At 36.5% G+C, this 21,137-nt stretch overlaps 1 protein-coding gene across 3 annotated transcripts; it reads right to left on the bottom strand.

Moving 5' to 3' along the window:
- Positions 1-4,717: 4,717 nt before the first annotated feature.
- rxfp2b (relaxin family peptide receptor 2b) lies at positions 4,718-21,013 on the bottom strand. 3 transcript variants are annotated; one of them, XM_043259694.1, is made up of 18 exons: positions 19,857-21,013; positions 17,530-17,670; positions 16,635-16,712; positions 16,212-16,317; positions 15,764-15,835; positions 13,923-13,994; positions 13,692-13,763; positions 13,015-13,086; positions 12,750-12,824; positions 11,706-11,777; positions 10,848-10,919; positions 10,291-10,362; positions 10,130-10,201; positions 9,740-9,811; positions 8,017-8,246; positions 6,659-7,069; positions 5,427-5,645; positions 4,718-5,341 (listed from the first exon to the last, which is right to left on the bottom strand). In XM_043259694.1, exons 1-18 carry the CDS (start codon positions 19,978-19,980, stop codon positions 5,079-5,081), a joined length of 2,295 nt encoding a protein of 764 aa, XP_043115629.1. In that variant the 5' UTR covers positions 19,981-21,013; the 3' UTR covers positions 4,718-5,078. The 3 variants fall into 3 exon arrangements, with proteins under 3 accessions (XP_043115629.1, XP_043115631.1, XP_043115630.1); XM_043259696.1 differs by having other exon boundaries at positions 5,427-5,573; XM_043259695.1 differs by having other exon boundaries at positions 17,530-17,667.
- Positions 21,014-21,137: the final 124 nt, after the last annotated feature.

Raw genomic sequence — 21,137 nt, 5'->3', positions numbered from 1 at the left:
TACAAATAAAATCCATAAGAAAAGACATTGACCTAGCATACATAGACCCAAAAAAAGGAATATATAAAATCAAAAAACTAAAGAAGATAATGCCACACTTGCTTTCAAAAAATGTTTTCAAAAAAGTTTCCAGACACAGCGTGATGTCAAAAGCCCTTCACAAGCTCCTGAAATGCAGAGCAGGTCTCTGTGGTCTGAGAAAAGTAGGCAAGAGTTTGGCAAAGGAAGCCAACACCTCCGGGCACTGCGAGAATTCAGCAAGCTGTTGCCATGGCGAGGGACATCCGAATTTGCATACGCAGAGAAGGGCCTAGTAAATAATTGATGAAAGCCTATTATTAGAATAAACTCATTTAAAGTTAATTGTATTAGGATGAGTCTTTATCTGTAAATTCTAGAGAAAAGCAGGGAGCAATTGTAAGGCAACAGCGACAAACATCTGCCGCGCGTCAAATAATCGAGCCGATGCACTCAGCTGGATGAGAGTGTACTTTCTCTGTTGACCCACTTAACGTGTTATTTCTCAATCAAACACTCTGGAGCGTATGCGCATATTGAGTATAGAGTGCTTCGGTTCAACACGACCTCTTAGAAGATCGATACCTCAAATTATTTTTGGAAAAAGCAGCAGCAATGGGCCATTACGAGGGAAACGCAGAAAGCGTTTTGAACAGTTTTGAAACACAACATCGTGCCAGGGATGAGGGGTGAGAACGTATCATGTGACTCATCAAAGAAGCTCTTTCAACCTGATCTCATGAACGTCCAATCGAAGCGCTTCAGCTGCCATCTGGAGCTCAGGGACCCAGACCTCACTGAGAGCCTCATCACAACATACACATTTTATACATTGCTATAGAGTCACTAATATGTTCAGATTCAAGCAGTATTATGTTAATATAATTTATATACTATAATAAATTTTAGATTATATCACTGTACAGATTTCATTTAAAGTTTTAGTTTAAATTTGATTCACTTCGTTATCCCTTTTATTTTTTTTATTTATCTTTCTTTTGGCTTTATGTATTTAGCTATTATAATTTATTATATTTTATATACCCCTAACTTGCTGTATTTCAGTAAACTCTAAAGGTAAAATTTCTATTAGCATTCCAATAGCATTAGAATAAAATGTTTAAAAATTTTAATTTTACCTTAATTTTGATTCATTTTGTTACGTTTTTGTCCATTTAATTAATTTTCATTTATTTTTATTTTTCTACTTAGCTTTAATATTTAGTTTTATTATATATTATAATACTACATTTTTTAAATAATTTAAGTTTCAGTTAACAATAACAGCAAATGCTTCTAAGGTGTTCTGCACAAATGACTATGCTATTCAAATTCTTATTTATGGCCAATGTATTGTTCATTTTTTTCATCCACCAAGTAAAAATTTTTAAGTCAGATCACTATAAAAATGTATCTCCTTAAAAAGCTGCAAATTTCATGTCTGTAGCACAAGTAATAGTTTATTACCAAGAGTTAAAATAATACATGAATCAATGTTTATTTAAATATATTTACTTAAATATTCATAATAAATATTCACGTGAATCAATATTTTTCTAATATTCACAACACTATGACAAATATTCATTTATAATAACAAAAAGCACAAAAACAAAATATAGCAAAGGTGATGCCTATGAATGAGGCATTCTCGTGGTTGCTGTATAAAGTGCAGGTTGTTTCCGCTCCACTGATAATGGGGTCTTTCAGGGCAGCTGGGTCCTCACCCTGCACCTGTCCCTCTAACTGCTGGCCTGTTAGCAAACAGAGGCACAGCCAATGCCTTACATCCAATCAAACGCATCAAATATTCCTAACGGGCGGAGCTTATCTCATCACCCTATTACATGGCAAAGAACCAGTGCCACTGACACCGGGAAAGCTGCTCATATCTGGTTACGGCCAGGTGATTCTGTTCTTTTTTCAGTGGCCGGCATCGATACGCGCACAAGCGTTCATTGTTCAGCCATCAAGATGGGAAGAGGAAATCAGCCGTTGGCTCAGGTTCAACAATCAAGCGTTTGACACTCACAAAAGACACCCTCCGTCTCAAGTGACACGTGAAGACGTTGGTGTTTGAATGTCCCCTGGGCCTTGGCCATTGTCTGAACGGCAAGCCAAGTCGTAACTGAACAGCAAGCGAACTGGATCCAGGCTAATTAAACAATGTTTACGTGCACCTTCGGATGAAACGCGAGGGAAATATGTGTTGGCGGATGAACACGGAGAACGTTAAAGAAATTGAAAAGGAGCACGACTGTGTAAATAATACCAGATCATACAGCTCCTGCCCACCTACTCGCATATTTATAGTAGTGTACTAAAACCAGCACGGTTGCCTGAGAAACAAGCTTCTGTAGGCTGTTCTTCAAAGAGATGTTCTGTTAGAATGATTCAATACACTCTGGAATGACAGCTTAGGAGAATGGGTTACAACAAATCACTGATATTTTGTTGTAAAGGTCAACAAGGTCGTTCTTATTAATGCAGAGAAAGTTTTGCAGTTCCGCAAAAGCAGCCACATGCAGCTTCATAGAGAAACCTGAAACGTATCCGCATACGTGCTTTCTAGATTATTCTTGGTCATAAGCTAAATTATTAGCAACATTACACAATCACGGTTTTTGACATTCATATCTACGCTTTACAAATACTGGAAACCGTTTAACTTTGACATTTGCATTTAACTTTTAGTCCCTTCAGCAGCGTAAACTTAATTACATAAATGCACGCCTACATACAGAACAGTCGGATATTGCTATGTTATTATTTATGTAACAGCCTTGCAGTTCCATATAAGCAGCTTCACAAAGAAACCTATAATGCATCTTCAAACACTGCTATAAAAGTTTCAATTTTATATATAAGGTTGTCATTCCCAGAGACATATTTAACCATTCAGTCTATACTGAATGGTTAAATGTACATAACTTTGCATATTGAATCTTTGCTTAATGGTTTTTTATTATTTTATTTTAACAGGGACTAGTGCATGTTTCAAAAAACATCTGACCGTATTCTTCATTATGATCTTTTTCTTAACAATTCATAAATAAATACAAATAAAATAAATAAACATAAATATATATAATTGGGTAGGAAAGTTGTAGTTATAGAAACCGATTTGGCCGAAAATAGCATTCAAAATTACAACTAATAATTCAGATAAACTGCTATTAGTTGTATTTTCCCATCACAATCATCAAACTAGGGGCCAGAGGCGTCAGTGTTTGATGCGACTCAAAATAAACACATGCGTAACATGTTGTAAGCCTCATCACGAATCATTTCCCACGACCATAATAAACTTCTGTTATAAACCTTCATGCAGGTACAGAACAATTTCGAGGAACGGAGTTCAGGATAGGGTTCGGCTGATGAATATTTTATACAAAGTGTGGATTTACATACGTGACAGATTAAACCGCTCCAAATGACAGTCGCCAATGTAAGCGAATGGACGTACCTGTGAGGAGACGAGTTTGCTCGACTATTGCTCCATCCTAAAGTTGCTGCTGCTGGGGTAAATTCTCGCACTTGCCTCGAGGTATGAGCAGCCTCTGCCTCGTTACGACTGTCAATCAAACAAGTAGCGAGAAGACGTAAGCTCCTCCCATTGGTTTAGCCACGCCCTCGCTTTCTGTGTGCCTTCACTTATAAATTGGTTGCGTGTTTCGCTTGTCAGTCACGCAGACGGGGTCTTTACTGGGAAAACTATGCAGAAATTAAATACTTACATGTTGTTGTGTTAAATATTGCAATAATTATGTCCAGTCAGCCGTTAAATGTAGAATCATAAACACCTGTCCAAACCTGAAGGTGTTTGTTTTTATATGACCGGCTGATTATCCCGTTTATTTACGTTTATTTAACAACAAATACTATTAATACCGATGCGTTTAAATATTTTTATTTCTGTGACCAATGTCCATCACACTAAACAAACAGAAAAAAAGTAATAAGACGAACATTAAGTAGGCTAACACTTATAAATTAGATTGCTTTGGACTAATTAAATAACATATTAAAAACACTGTCGTGGAACTTACATTTTTATATTCTCATCCAACGTTTTAGTGTCCATCAGATCTGCGTTCAACTGAGTCCGAGTCTTTTCTAGATTTAAAAAAAGGTGCGCGTGTGGGTTTAGGGCGAGGTTAGGGGGATACAATTATTTTAGTTTGTAGTATAAAAATCATTATGCCTATGGAGAGTCCCCATAATGATAAAAATACCACCGTGAGTGTTCGAGGCCTTTCTGCAGTCGGTAACCGTAGCAACCGTTCTAATCCACAAGATGGCGCCACTTAACCGTTCTCGGGTTGGTGTGAAAAAGCGAAATCGATGCAGGGTATGTTGCCATTAACAACCGTGAGTGGTTATCATATAAAACATTCTCAGTTGTCCACCAATTAAAATAAATACATGAAGGATGTAGCCTAATTAAGGCCAGCCAGCGCTATTTTACATCCAGAAACGTACGTCTTAGATGCTTAAGTAGCGTAATACTTTGTTTGCAGAGAAAACAGCATAACATTTGTTGGGATTTATTTTTTGACACTTAATACGTGTATACACTTTAAAAAGGGAATGAATCAGCATATACATATATATATATATATATATATATATATATATATATATATATATATATATATATATATATATATATATATATATATATATATATATACTGTTGGCTGTTGCGGTTTAAAAAACAACCAATCCTGTCAAGAAATCTGGAAACGTATCGACTTAAGTCTTTAACAGACTGCGCTATTATAAAAGCCTTTTCTAATGTACAGCAAAAGCACAGTGCCAAGATACCTTGCACTTTATGTTTATTCTTCAGCTTTTTCAATGTTGTCCAACCATAATAGCCTATCTCTAGATACATAGTGTAATGTAGGCTTTCACTGTATCATTTGATTGTAAACCATGATAATAATCCTATTCACCAGCAAAGAGGCTTTACCAGGACATGGTTTTTCAGTGCTCCGGTACTCTGAAGACTCTGTAGATTCACTACAGACAGATGCAATGTTCATAATAGATTTTTTTTATCTATACCTGCCATTTATGTCTAAAATAGATGTCTGTGGGTTGTAGCTGCGATGGCAGAAAGAAGACCTTGAGGGGTCTGTGTAGATAACAGAGCTGGTGAGGCTCTTGCGGTCTAGTTTGAGCCTTGGCTGCCTCTGGCAATGGCACCATAAAAGTTCCACCTGCTCTCTGAAGAAACTGGTGGTCAGGGTGTACAGGATGGGGTTCAAGGCACTGTTGATGGGGAGGATGAAGATCACCACCCAAGACGTGATTGTTCCTGAAAGAACATAAGAAAACATTTTATTTTCATTCTGTAAAATACAGTGCATTCTTTGTTTCATGCAGCTTTAGGGTCACCTAACCTGGTATCTCAACTTCTAGCAGGGAAAGGATTTTGACCAGGAATATGGGAATCCAGCAGAGGGCATCAGAGAACACGATGAAGAAAAAGCGGTTTGCCATTGCCACATCCCTGTGCAGACGTCCACGCAGCTCTGTGGCATTGATGCCTGTCTTATAGATGGAGTAAAACATGCTGGAGTAGGACACGACAATGATGAGGAAGGCCACCAGGTTAAGTCCTACAAGTATAAACATAAAACTCTGATTGAACAGCAGCACAAAGCATAATGAAAACGGGTCAAGGCCATCTCTGTACTGTGACTAAGAGGTTTCTTAAGTGTGCTGCTGAGAGCATGGCTTAATGTGCTGGAAAATAGCTTTCATCAGTTCAGTATGGTTGGTATCATGAATAAACGAGTGCCATCAGTAACAATTAAGAATATATGGAGCAAACGCATGACACATATTCTTCAGAATAACATTTGTTAGTCAAAGTTTAGTTATAAAATATTGATCATTTAGTTTTACATGACATACGCCACCCTGTTTTTTGCATACTATATCTTTAAGAGTATGTAAATGACATTTGTTATGATGACTAGCGCAAATTTGTTGATGTGTACATAATTAAACAATGTTAAAAGGTTACATGGTGAAATACACTTCCATTTCAAAATATTGGGGTCAGCAAGACTTTTTAAATGAGAAATTAAAACTTTTATTAAAAAAATAATTTTATTAAATTAATCAAACATGACTATTTTTTCTTTCAGATAAATGCTGTTACTTTTAATTTTCTATTCATCAAACAATGCTGACAAATCGTGTTAACATATACACAATGCGTTTATTCAGATTTCCAATAATGCTTTTTTGCACACCAAATCAGAATATTAGAAGGATTTCAGAGGAATCAAACTGAAGTAATGGCTGCTAAAAAAGTCAGGATTGCCATTACAAAAATAAAGAAATGTTTTAAAATATATTAAACAGACAACAGATATATTAAATAGTAAATCTATTTGAAGTTTGCAGCATTTTTGATTAAATAAATTCTTAAAAAATCAATTTAGTTCAATAATTGTGGTGGCCATATAGTAATAAGCTTTAGGATGTGACATCACATTTTTTGCAGTTTCCATAAATGGTCTTTGTGCATCTGGGAAGGGACTAGAGTAACTCTTTTTTATTTCAAAATATCTGTTATACAGATGTAATGCATCAAATATTTCCCACAAGTGGCAGAACTCACCAAGAAAAATCCCAGTGGAATATCCCTTTGCAATGGGCTTTTCCAGACGTTCAGAGTGAAGGGGGAAACACACTCCATTGTGTCCATAATAATTCCCAAACATCTCCTCATCAAGCAGAGGCACTGCAGCTATAGAGATACCCAACAGCCATATAGAGGTCAAAATGGTGAATGTTTGGCACTTGGTCGGTCGCAGGTGGCTGAAAGGAAAAACAATAACCAGGAACTTCTCCATGGTCAAATAAGTGAGCAGCATGACGGAAACCTCAGAGGACAGCATAGCCAGGAAGCCGATGATACGACACTGCTGGCTGTCCATCCACAGCTTAGCGTTCTTGTTGTACTCGCCACGAAACTTCACATCAGAGACGCCCACGAAAAACAGATAGACCCCCATCAGGCAGTCTGCACCTAGGGACAAAAGATGCACGTTGTGGTAAACAGCCATTACTCACTGGATGCCAGAAGCAGAACTCATTAATGAAAAAAAAGTAGCTTCCTGATTGACAATTTGGTCTTGCGACAGAATGTTGGGGCTGTTCCTGCACATACGAAATGTGTAAAATGTTACTTTTAAAAGACAAATCGCAACACCAGCAGGCCAGAAATCAATATTTATGAGGCACAGCACAGGTACGTGACCGAAGCACATGACACGGTAGGCTAAAATGGAAGTGTTTTCCATGCCAGACAGGGTGCATTGATTAATAGCACCAGCTCAAGAACTCCAGCAAGAGTTAGAATCGATTACTGAAGGTGATTGTAATAGAGAGCGAATCCTGCGCGAATAGAATTGTTACAAGCTTATAGATTTCCCGTCCAATCACGACAGCCTTTCAAGCTAAATGTCAGGCTGGAGACTGTCAACAGCGAGACTCTTAGGTTAAAGGAGACTGACAGCAAGAGGACCTGGAGAAAAGGGTTTTCAAATATTTTAGACACGCTCTTCCAGAACTAAATAATACTGTCAACTGCTGTTGTACGTATCTGATCGCTGAAAGCATAGGAGAGAGCTCTTCAGTGAGATGAAATCCACTTTCTTTTTTTAAGGTAAATGGATAATAGAGACATACCTTGCTATACGTAGTGCTTGATGTAACTGAGAGGACATGATGGGTTCAGGAACACTCATAATTTGAGAGCTCGGTGCCCTAGAAAACTGTTTATTTCCAGGAGTGCCAGCTGCTTCTGCTTGCGTCACATTGGTTTCATAACTATCAGCCAATTATAGTAGAAATGCATGTGCCCTCTGGTGTCATTAATGCTGATCTCTTAAAAGACTTGGCCGCATGCTTTTAACTTATAAATATATTCAGTGTTTCAAATATTGAGGTACAATGTATACCTCTGGTACTCACAGCACAAAACCTTGATGCAGAGGGCATGCAGTTTGTTCTCGGCCCGCAGGACTGTCCGCATCCCGATGACAAAGAGGTTTCCAAAGCAGGTGATAAAAGCCATGACCCACACCGACACACGAAGGACCACATTAGCAAGCAGATCTTCAAAAGACGAGAGTCCATCTGAGTTCGGTTTACACTTTCGGACATGTGGGGCGTAAGAGCAGTACTGAAACGTCTTGAAATATCTAAGAAAAATGTAAAGATACAGTATATTTTATCATGTATTTTTATACACACACACACACACACACACACACACACACACACACACACACACATTATGTTTGATCCTTTTTAGCTTTCATTAAAAAAACAACAAAATTCAATTTTATCATTGTCAGGTAAAACAACTGAAAGTGGGGGTAAATTCTCATTGTGAAATAAATGCTATCACTATTTCTTGTTGGCCACAACTTTTGAAATGCAATTATTGCACACTCTTTCCCCAAGATAACAGCTACTTATAATGCCTGAAGGGTTTGGAGAACATCTGATTAGAGATCAGACCAAACCTTCATCCAGAATCTCTCCAGATCCATCAGATTTCCGGCCATGGCAAAAGCTTCGTGCTCACTTTGTGCTCTGTGGCGCATTTTTATGTTGATTTTGTTGTTTGTTTTGTATTATTGTCCTGATGGAAGATACAATATTTGATAGAAGATACAGGTATTTAATAGAATCCATAATGCAGTGCACCTGAACAAGATGTCCAGGACCTTTGGCAGAAAAACAGACACACAATATTAAAGATCCGACAGTAAATTCAACCATGGGCATGGGGTACTTTTTATCCCTGTTTGTACTAAACCCATCCGGTAGCTTTGCTGCCAAAAAGCTCTTTTTTTGTTTCATCTGGTCATCAAAGCCACTGCCATTAGAAGTTTATTGTGTCTGACAACTGAATATGGTGGAGTTTGTTTTTAATGAGCAGGAATAATTTTAAGTAAAAAAATTCCAAGACTCAGGTAATCCTTGTGATCCTTGGAGAGTCTTTGGCCGCTCAAACCCTCCTCCTCTGTGAATAAGGGCAATATAGATACCTACCCAGTCTATATTGTAACATCTTTAATTGATTGGAACCTCTTAATTATTGTCCTGATGGTGGAAATGGGAACTTCAATGCTTTGGCTTTATTTCTTAGAGCCACTTTCTATTTTGTGAAGATCTTAAATCTTGTTTCACACATCAGAATGATATTTTTTTGGTTTTACTCCTTTTGATGGATGATTAAGGGAATTTGGCCGTTGTATTCCTTATATTTATGACCCTCTGACACAGCAAGTGATTGCTGTTTCATGCTTCTACTCACCATGGTGTAATTAAAAAAAATGTAAATATGAATGGGAATACACTTCAGAAACATTTTACCCATAAGAATATTTAGTGATGCCAATAATTGTGGCCAACATTGGTTAAAAAAACGTTTATTTCATCATGAGACTTTCTCCCCACTTTAATACTCTTTCCTCTCCAATTTCTTTACTTCAGTGAAAGGTTAGAATTTTTGTGCCTTTGCTCATATTTACCAAGGGTGCCAATATTAGTGGACTGAACTGTATATGTAATATTTTATATTTACACGCTTGACCAACTATTATCTACACTATTATATACATGGTATTCAATGTATATGATATATTTGGAATTCCACTAATTGAAAGGATAAGGAAATATTTACATGTAGGAGAGGTTATCCATGGGGTGGAACATGCTTGTCTGGATATTTGGGATCTCCACTCCCTCCAGTCCACTGCAGAAACAGAGTATCCAAACTTTATTATGAAGTCCTTTATCAGGAGCCTTCTGCTGACCTCCATCCGCTCACCGTCTACAGGCTCTGAGCCTCAGTGATTACTAGAATTTCCAAACCCTGGAACACAGCCTGATCTGCTGTTTGTTTGTTTTATCATCAATCTGCACTGCAGCCCGAAACAAGCCCACAAACACTAACTCGACTCCATGCGAGACTCATTTCATTTGGAAACCTACCTTTGGTGTGTGGTCGCAACAGCACATAACATTTATTGTTGAAAATCTCATGAAACCCCCAGATAATGCTGTTACTTACAGAGACTGAAGCTGAATCAGGTGGTTAAATTGGCCTGGATGGATGTGGTCCAGTGGGTTTTGGGAAAGATTCCTACAAACGAGAAAACGCAGCAGGTCATTCTATGCAACAGTTACATGTAATAATGAAGTGTACGTCCATACAGCAGTACATTTACTCACAGAATCTGCAATGAGGGTAAATCCTTAAATATACTGACTGGAAGTTCCTTTAACAAGTTACTGGACAGATCTCTGCAAAAGCGAAGAGGACATGTCAAATTAAACTCGCTAATAACTCACTAAGCCCTTTTGTTTCCATATATACATGTACTAGGGGTGGCACGATACATGTATTCGTACTGAACCGTCACAATATGGACATTTCAGTTCGGTGCATTACAACAAATACAGGCAATTCCTACCCAATCCTGGATGGGGGCAACTACAACGCATCGGTGGAAGAACAGTATTTTATTGTATTTTGATAAAGTATCAAATGCGCTGCGAAGTTAGCAATGCTGGAACTGATATTTGTGTATGTGTGTGTGTCTATCTGTTTGTTCAAAATAAATGAAAAGAAACCAAGCATAGCACACTTGTTCTTTTTTCCCCTGTTCTTCTGAAACCGTATCGAACCGTGAACCCCGTACCGAAGTACGTACCGAACCGTGACATCTGTGTACCGTTTCACCCCTAATACACACACTAATTCACAGCAATGCTTCATCTTCACTCACAGGTCTCTCATCATGCGCAGAGATTGGAAGGTGTTTTCTGGCAAACTGTTGATGAGATTGGTTCTCAATGACCTAGAGAACAGCAAGGATAAGAAGAGTGAGGATTAACCACATCGAGAGGGCCCTGATCTGGACAGTTTTCTCTTAAACTCATTTTAGTTTTCTTTTTTAAAATGTTCTGATTTCGGCTGGACCTTAAAAGTTCAGAAACTGATTTTCTGAAGCACAGAGAGAGAGAGAGAGAGTTTTGTTTTAATTAGTGTAATTAAATTACTGTAATTATAGTTAACTAAAATATGAATACATTAAATCAATTAAAGGTTAACTGAAACAAAATATTTATTTTGATTTCAGTTAGTTGCCAGGAATACATTTAACATTTTCTTTTAAATGCTAAAATAGCTAAAACGAAAAGTGAAATAAAAATAATATAATAAATGTACACTTGAGATGAAGATGAAAAAGATGAAGAGCACACAAAAATGAATAAACTTTAACTTTAATTTAAAGTTTATTGGAAATTGGAAAATTTTAAAATAATTGTAAATATCGAGTAATACTCAGTACATTAACATGCTCTATGAGTTTTTACTTATAAATTATTTAGATCAGAGAAAATATCAATCGAAAACAAAGTTTGAGTCTGAGATAAAATATTTAAATTATGCTGATATAATTTGGACAGATTTTTTTATTACATTTAAAAATAATGCAAAATAAAGTCATTTAAACTAAGCATTTCTCTCAAGTATAAATTTAAATTACATTGAGTGAAATATTGACTTCAGTCTTTAAAGCTTATCATACAGAATCAGCTTCAGCTCAAAAAATATGAATACTAATACTGTTAATACTCACAGCACAGTCAGATGCTCACAACCGCAGAAAGTGGACAAGCCCAAAGTCTTAATGCGGTTTCCCTCAAAATCCCTTTAAAAGAGCGTGTCAATGCACACAGATGAGTAAACATTCACATTGCAAAAAATGTTGTAAATGCAAACATTTCAGTAAATATAATACAGACAAACCAACGTGTGCGTCATATACGCATATTTAAAGATAACATGAGAGCTGAAGGTCAAAGATGATTTGGTTTCACTTGTCGGCACATCAGTGAAATCCAACTCATTCTGTTGCTCTTGGCTGTCTGTGACGGACACCATGAGCAACTGAGAACATAGTGTTCTTGTACTACAGAGATGCTATTAAGAAGGATGAGCCCTTAGTAGTATTCAAACCAAAAAAGAGTCAAAAAAAGGTTAAAAAAACTATGTTTTGAGTATCTACTATAAACAGTAACATATATACAATGTATGGAATTAAGAACTGTCCAATCTGAACAGTTCTTGAATATTATACAAAAATCTCTTACTATGCGTTCTAGTTTTTAATAATACACTGTTGTGCAGTTTAAAAACAAGCAAAGAATGTAAAACTTGATTATGCTGGAGATTTTGGGAGATTCCAAAAGACACATCCCTGAATTATGTAATATAACACATTACTGGGACAAGCCCTTCAGTAATTTCTGAATATCACTCTCAAACACCTGTCTGGGTCAAACAAATTGCAAGAACATCAATGGATATTTCAAACGTGTCACCACTGTCAGTCAATGTGAATGAATGTGAGACAAAAAAAGTACTTGTGACTTGACAACTGGTACAAAAGCGCCACAAGCAGCTCAATTGTTTAATCAGGCTCAAACCGGTAACTCTAAATGTCTTGTAAGATATACATTTTTGATGAGTAAAGAATAGCAGGCGGTTTCTTTGTACACCAGTACATCGTAGCTCTGTTCCAAAACCTGAGCTGCCCCGCTGCCTACTGCCAGCATCTTTTGAATTCAAAACCAGGCAAGTCGTGACATTTATATTAAGTAGAAGAGAAGCGGATATTTACAGCCAGCTGAGAAAGGGCACATGGGTGCAGAGTCTGGAGGGTGGAAGCTGTTCTAGGGAGGTGTTCACCATTGACCTGTACGGACGATGAGATGAGGTGAATCAGAACATCATAACCTTTCAACAGAAACCTCATACAGATATTTAAAACTACAGGACACTTGCTTAAAGCAGTTGCAATGCAAATATTGTATTTTTTCTAAAGAGCAGCACTGCACACTCAAATAGCAAGGTATGTTTCAACAAAAGAAAGAATGAAGACTTACAAGAAGAAGAGGGAGCTCAGGCCGGTAAATGTGTTGGCTGTAATTGTTGTTATGGGATTGTCATCCAAAATCCTGAATAGGATGAAATAACACTTCAAAAATGCTCCTAAATTTTCAGCCAAAATAATCAATTTAGCTGCCTTTCCTAATTTACCCTGACAGCAACTGTTCTAAAGTTTTTATTTTTTTTTTAAAGGTAATTGTTTTTTTAAATATTTTAATAATTGAAAACTATTTTGCAGCAAGGACTACAGGACTAAGGATTAAATTTTTGTTACAGTAAAGTAATTTAGAACGCTATAAATGCCGTCTTTAGGTTTTTTACGGTAAAGTATTACTGTTTCCAATATAATAAACTGATATGAACCCTAAATCAGCATACTAAAATGATTTCTGAAGGACTGTGTGGCTTTGGAGACTAAAAAATTCAGTACTCAGTAAATGCAGGCTTGGTGAGCATAAAAAAAAAACACTTCTTAGTATTTAAGAATACTATTATTTTTTTTTTCATTTTGCAAACTAATCTTATTTTATTCTTGGTAAAAAAATGCACAAAAATGTAATTCCAGTACAGGTATCTGCTGCTGTTTTAATGCACTATAGATATTATACATTGTATACTATATGAATGATATAATCATCTTGAATTCGCAAAATGTGTTGATGGTTGTACTCACAACCACTTGAGTTTATGAAGATCGCTGAACACTCCAGGGGAAAGCAAGGAGATGCAGTTCTGGCTCAAAGATCTAGAACAAAATATTGTGCAGATACAGTCACTCAGTCAATATATATATATATATATATATTGTTCCTATATAGTGTATTATAAAGGGGACAGGAATACTGAATTCATTTCAAATCCAGCGTGTGACATTATTTTTTATATTAAAAAAATAGACACTTACAGTTTTTGCATCTTGTATAGTCCACTAAAAGCACGAATGGAAACAGTTCCAATGCAATTATCCTGGAGAAACCTAAAGGAAAAAAACAGGTTGGTTGTGCATAAAGTTTACGCAACTGATAGAATATCAGGACCTTAGACATATCATCAGACTAAAATATCATCATTATTATTAGTAGTAGAAGTAGTATATAGACAGACTTTCTGAAAAAGATTAGGAGTGGGCCATTGATAAATATTCATGAAATTGATTTACATGAGGAGGAGGATTAATGAATCTATATTAACAAGAAGATCAACAATAAGCTACAAACGTCTTTAGTAGGTCTCGGTTAACTTTTCTCCTTCACACAGAAATACAATTGCGCAGTCTTTCAAATAACACCACAATGACTCTGCCTTTTCATGTTGGATTTAGTGACAAGCCATCTCAAGGTCTGAGAGCATTGAAACTCCCCTTTAGCTTCAGCTTGTCTCAGTTTAACAATCAGAGAGCAGTTTGAATTAACTTTATAAATCTTTATGGCGCAGAGGGGTATTCCCAGTCCACCAGCACTGAAGTGAAAGGAAAAAGACCTAAATTAATTACTGGCATAGCTTGCATAACTTTGTTGGTTTTAAAAGAATGGCAACATTAATTCGTTAACAATATTAATCGCTGCTGTTTAGAAGTTTGGTGTATTTATGAAAATGTTAATGACTTAATACACCTGACGTTGCATATCCACTTCTTTTCTAATACTCTAATTAATTTTTTTTCTTAAATGATGACATTTATAAAACTATAGTTAATTAAAATGTATCATTTATTTAAACCTTTATTCAGCAAGGACGCATTTAAGTGAATAAAAGTGACAGCAGCTTTTTGAGATGTTATAAGATATTGCATTTTAGTTGTTTAATTAGTTTGTATTGCACTAAAGTATTTGTCCCCGCATCTTAAAAAAACTATTACATTGATTCAATTTCGATCTTGTCACGTTCTCAACGTCACTTATCACGAGATCTTGTAATCACAAGCTGCACACAAAAGACATTCGTCAGCCATATTGTTGACCTATTTCAATTTTAGTACAACTAAATGTTTTTAAGTTTAAAGTACTTAGAAGATTAAGTAAATACAACTTTAATACAAATAGCATTGTGTATATACTGTATATATATATAGCTTTTGTTTTTTTTGTTTGTTTTTGCATTATTCCTGTCCATATCAAAGTTACCGAATAAGAAAAAATTACTTAATTTATAAAAAGAACAAACTGTTATATCAATTACAATTAATGCTGACATCTTTAAAAATAAAAGAATAACATATATATATAACTAACATACTGTAATAAGTGTTTTGTTTTAGTCTTTTTGCCTTGTTCCTGTCCATATCAGTTTGTACTAGAAAGCAGTTCTTTTAATTGGCTCGTTAATCACCAGACAGAATCTCATAGAATCCGAGGTTTAATGGAAAGCTATAAAGCAACCTGCCAATACTGAGATTAACAAGCAGCAGCAAGCTCAATTTAAATGAAGGTGACCACGGCCTCATCATAAAAGCTTCAGTGGATTCAGCAAAAAGCTGATCATGAACGTTAATCAGCTCCATGCAGGAACCAATTGTTTTTGTACCACATAAATGCGGCATTAGCTGTACAGGTTGACAGCTCCATTATACAAGCCCCGGAGTTGATTTGCGGCTTTAGTAAAGCATCTCCTTAAGGTCAATGCATACCAAAGTTACACCATCTATCTTGGGCAGGTTTTATGAAATCATTTACAATTGACAGAAATTATAAAGAGGAGCTTGTCTGGATTAAAAGAAAGTCTCAAGAAATGCTTATTCATACTTACAGCCTCTGTAGCTTTATGTATTTGATGAAAGCCTCATCGGGTAAAACGCGAATCTTGTTGCTTTTCAATGAACTGGCAAAAAGCAACAAAAACAGCCAATTAAACACTCAAAACTGATTCATTTTTGCACCAAAATGAAGAAAAAAGGCCTCATTTGCATATTGTGCCATCAAAACAACATTTACTTTTTACAGATTTCACTCTAGATTTACAAAATTCCTGCCTATACATGATCTCCAGTTTTTCTAAATATACTTTTTGGGAAATGGCTGTAAGAATATATTTTTTAAATCTTACAATTGACTGTTACCTTTTAATTCAGCCTGTCCCAAAAAAGCAGTGCACCATTTTTTACATGTTTCTTTGTATTCAAATTTCAGCCCAGAACTTTACCAATTAGACATTTATCATTTATAAAATGCACGTTGACAACACAAAGGCTGCGTACAGGGAGGTAACATTCGCTGACACCTGAGGAATGGAACTCAAGCCGACGTGCACACAGTGGATTGAAGTGTTATTGCACTGGCAACGATGAGGGTACTGCTTCACCTCTGAAAGACCGGAAAGAAAAAAGAGAAACACACATACACACGTTCAGATTCAGTTTGTGCTAAGTGACTAGCAAAATAGAGTTAACATGACTATGCGGCATTGTTTTACTTTCGTTGTTTTAAAATACATTTAAATTATACATTTGAATTTGTAACTTAAATATAAACTTATATTGTAAGTGACTATTACCGCACAATGCATTTGATACAGTTCAGGTACAGTCTGTACAGATACAAGCAGTTTTAAGATTGTCTAAACTGTGTTTCTGAGACAGCTAACTGTTAAGAGGTAATGATAGGATTAGGTGTCAGTTTACGGCAGTCTGTAGCCAGGTCTTGTGGATAAAGCCTTTTAAAAGTCTGGTCGAAGAGGTCTGCCCAGCCACTGTTGTCTCCTTCGGAGAGATGGACATCGATGAGAGGTCAGCATGAGACAAGCACACACGCATTCATTCAAAACAAACATACACACGTAAGTTCATATAAATAATCTTATATTAAAATATGTATTTGCCATTACATTTTGCATTAAAACCCCTGTTAGGAATTTTTGAAAATGGCCATGCAGTGTGTGACAGCTATAAAAGAATGAAAATATCCTTCCAAAAATCTGAAAGCGCATGGTGTATACAGTTATGTTCTCTCAAAATAAAGAGTCGACTGTGAATCACTGAAACGAGTCGTTTTTAAAACGAATCCCAAGCCGTTTTTTTATATACCCCCAATCGTTTCGTATTGACATTAACATGAAACATTAGCATTGAATGCTAAAATCCTATTCTTTCTTTGCCACTAGGTGGTTTTAAAGTGGTAAATAGCTGTTTCCACGGTAACGCTGTACACAAAGCAGCAAAGAGGGGTTTGGTAAAATGAATCGTCGAGTGAATCATTTGGGAGTCGTTGAGCAAGTAAGGTAAAAAATAAATGCATATTATAAGACAGTAAATGTGTGGGGGGTTTTTTTGGTTTGATTTTTACCTTGCATGCATATCAGCCTGCTTGCTTTGGGGACTCCCCAAACCAAAATATAACCTCTCATCACTTTAAAATGTTCAATTAACTTTACATAGATAAACATCTTTTGAGTTTTATTACATTTGGGTGATGCAATTCATGCTTTTTAGATGTGATAAATCCCTTGTGACCAATCAGATATGCGGTAAATGTACATAAGCTACACGAAAGATGTCTGTATTTATAAACAGCTCTGACCACAGTTGTCCTCATCCGCTCCGTTGGGACAGTCATTTTGGCCGTTGCAGTGCAGAGCCTGTGGTAGACAGATGCTTACATTGCCACATGGAAAGTGGCCCAGGGGACAGTCTCCTGATGGCCTGCCCTCCAGTCCTGCTGCTGGGACAAAATACAAGAACACTCTAAACAATCAAAGGCTTACGATTCTTTATGAATTAGGCTACTTTCAAAGTTGAGGTAACATGCAATCAAATAATCAAGCTGTCCTTCAGATGTAAATATGCAGTCAGGTGGTCTAAGTGCAGTTTTTTTTTTCTGAGCAAAGCTTTATTTTTATCCTCCCAAGACCTTGATCATGTTTTAAGTGATTATACAGCCGTCTTTCCAATTGCAATTCAGTACTTAATCATTATTTTAAAGAGCAGGTCATATGGGTTATAAACTTATTTGCAGTTTATAATGTCTCTTAATGTAAACTGTCTGCAAAGCTGTTATTGAACAAAGTGCATGACAAAGAAAGATATTGCTTTAGTAACACGAGAACAATCTGTAACAATTGCAAAATATAAAAACTCAGACAATGCCAGTCTTGGGAAACACACATCGAACGCCTCGAGAAAAGGGACCAACTGTGCAGATCATGTTGAAAATAAAACGCATTTCCTTTGAATGTTAGATAATAAAGACTTTTGCTCCTCTGCTGAGGCACATGCTTCAGAGACAGGAACATTAGACTGGAATATTCATATGAGCAATCAGTGCAAATCTGTAATGCAAATTAATTTTGAGAGCGATAAGATGCATCGTGGTAAGGGAGAAGAAAATAAAGAGAGAGATATGCTTTCTTATAGGACTCATGCATATTTATGAGGCAAAAGTGAATTTTAAAGAATGAAAGAGATATGTAACGAATTTAGAGAGGGTGATTTTTCTTTGACCTCTGTAACATGTCTTGTAACTGTCTGTGCTGTACGTGTCTTGGACTGTCTTCAGTGAGAACTGAGTGTTCAAGACATTATGCCATCTGTGAAAGTAGCCAAGACAACAGCATGCGCTCTCGTATATAGGCATCTTTGACTATACTGAGCCCAAGAATCAGTATCAGTATAGACTTTCATTTTCATTGTATTAATAATCAAGCACTATCGGACGTATTTGGCTTTAGTTTTGACGGTAGATTATTCAGTCAGAAGGAACACAGCAATGCGTGCCACAGCACAACCATTTTTTGTTCCACGGTAAAGTAAAGAATCCTTAAAAGAACCATGGTTTACGTTTTGTGCAACGGAAAAGTTTCAATAGATGTTAAAGGTTCTTCTTGCGACCATTGAGGGCAATAAGGAACCTTAATTTTCTTTTGGAATACAGTTGGAAAGCTGTCTGTTCCTCAAGAACTGGCCTAAGCAATATTACCAAGAAGACTATTTATACGTTAAAGGTAAACACACTATAGGGCTGTATACTGATGCTGTATTTCATGTTATTGACTAATAAACACTATTCAATTTTATTTAAAACAGGACCATATCTATTCAATAACTCAAAGCAAATTTGGCGGTGTATTTATAATCTTATTCAGTGGCTTTTAAATATAAGCTCTTGAACCATCTCCTCATACTAAACAGTTTGAAACGTACCCTGTTCCTCAACACTAGTCCAATTTACAGCAACATTAAAAATAGCCATAAAGATTATTTTAGATTTAAATATAGGCTGCATTTAATATTGCTGACGATCAAGATGTCTTATGACTATTCTTTATCACTTAAAATCAAGGTTTGTAAAACACGACCTTATCAAACCTCTCATGCTTCAAATCAGATAAAGTTTGGGTTCCAGTGACTAATTTCTAATGATCTTGATTTCCAACGAGCATCAGATGTTACACGATGTTTTAATGCGTTACATCACAATTCACGTTTCCATCAGCGCCGAAGGAACATTTATCCAATCGTTATAACGTCTTTGCTTCCCGTCGTTTAACTCGATTTCACTCACCATTAATAAAATATAATGCGGTGTGAAAAAGCGCAATGAACTTAATCACTGCGAGTCTGGCGCCAGAAATGTCACATGAGTATTACTAGATTTGTTAAGGTCACATTTTACGCAAAATGTGGTTAAACGGATCAAGAATGTTCATGAATGAGAGATTTATGTGATCCAGCGATATGAAACGTAGCTTAAATCTAATCTAAGTAACGTATAACATCAAAGAAGCAATTTAAGTTTAACATTTGGTGGGTTATTCTATTACTAAAATTCCTATAAAATGAATTAACATCAAAACAATTACTTTTCTAAAATAAACCGGCTACGATTTACTGAAATGGATCATTTCTTACCTTTGATTGTTGTTATCGATACAGTCAACAATATCCATATCAAATATAAATCCGACGTAAAAACGGTGAGAGCAGCAGAATGAAGCGACCTCATTGTGGCGTCGCGCCGGTCGTACATACCCATGTGAGCGTAATTACATTTTATCCAAACACCGAGCTAAAAAAAAATATCTGCCTAAGAGCTTTTTTCAAATGAGCGTTGAAACTGTGTTGATGTTAAGAATAAAGACAAGAGCGCGTTACTGTGCGGATGAAACGCGATAGTGAGGATCTCGCGCAAGTCAGCACGAAAGCGACTGTATCTCATCGTAGAGTGAGTTTAGGGCATTACAGGTGGAAGACAGTCACATCTTACAGCTAACGCAAAAAGTTTCTCAAGCAGGAGAGAGAGAGAGAGAGAGAGAGAGAGAGAGAGAGAGAGAGCTGTGCGTCATTCTCATCCTCTCCTCTTCTTTTGTCGTTGCTATGGAACCTGTTGTCGTTTGCATTAAGGAGTCTTATATGTTGCAGCAATGTAAGATGTTGTCACATCAGATCTATCTATCCATCCAAAAGCTGTCTTCAGTATTTCATCGGGCACATTTCTTGGAGGACTCACCCTCATGTTGTTGCAAACCCATAAGAAGTTAATTTATTTTTTTTTGTGAACTCTGAGAGCTCTCTGACGTCGATAGACATCAAGGATACTACCTTGGTCAAGGCATATAAACTTAATAAGGACTTAAAATGAAGTATGTCCCATGTAAACAAGCTTTTTTTCTAATGTCAGCAGCACCACACTCTTTATTATGGTTTAACCACATGGACTATTGATCGTGGTAGTACCCTTGCCGTCTATGGACAGTCAGAGAGCTCTGGTGACATCTATTAAAATTAACATCAGATGCAAAATTTACTTTCACACGGTGTTTCAACATAATGGTGTGTGTACACAACCACACTTTAATGATGAAAAAAATTCAGAAGAAATTCCAAAAGTCCCACAAACCATAACCACTTTCGTAGAACAAGCCGTTCACAGATTCTGGGCAAAGTTCTGTCCCACGGCTGTTGAAGGACACTACTATAGACTTACAGAAGCATACTAAACGTGCATCTAATGTCCCCCTTTAAGAATGGCAAAGATGCGCATCACCATGGAAACATCCTCTGACATTTAAAGTACACCACCTTCAAAACAGCCCGAAACATCATCATGAACTTTCACGTAATATCGTATTTCTGGCTACTTTCTGTTTTTTGGCTCTGCGCACCAGCGTGGGTCTAAAATAACCACACAAA

This window comes from Puntigrus tetrazona, chromosome 15, assembly GCF_018831695.1.
Source record: "Puntigrus tetrazona isolate hp1 chromosome 15, ASM1883169v1, whole genome shotgun sequence".
In the NCBI taxonomy this organism is placed as follows: domain Eukaryota; kingdom Metazoa; phylum Chordata; class Actinopteri; order Cypriniformes; family Cyprinidae; genus Puntigrus; species Puntigrus tetrazona.
The sequence above is the reverse complement of the archived record's forward strand: the minus strand, read 5'-3'. Positions and strand labels throughout refer to the sequence as shown.

What these genes read in the sequence shown, in the direction of transcription:
- rxfp2b (XM_043259694.1), bottom strand. Translation starts at nt 19,980, where the DNA reads ATGGGTATGTACGACCGGCGCGACGCCACAATGAGGTCGCTTCATTCT. An exon ending in CTTCATAAACTCAAGTGGTT is followed by an intron (nt 13,087 to 13,691) that starts GTGAGTACAACC and finishes CATCCTATTCAG; the next exon opens with GATTTTGGATGACAATCCCA. An exon ending in CTGCGCATGATGAGAGACCT is followed by an intron (nt 10,363 to 10,847) that starts GTGAGTGAAGAT and finishes TCGCTTTTGCAG; the next exon opens with AGATCTGTCCAGTAACTTGT.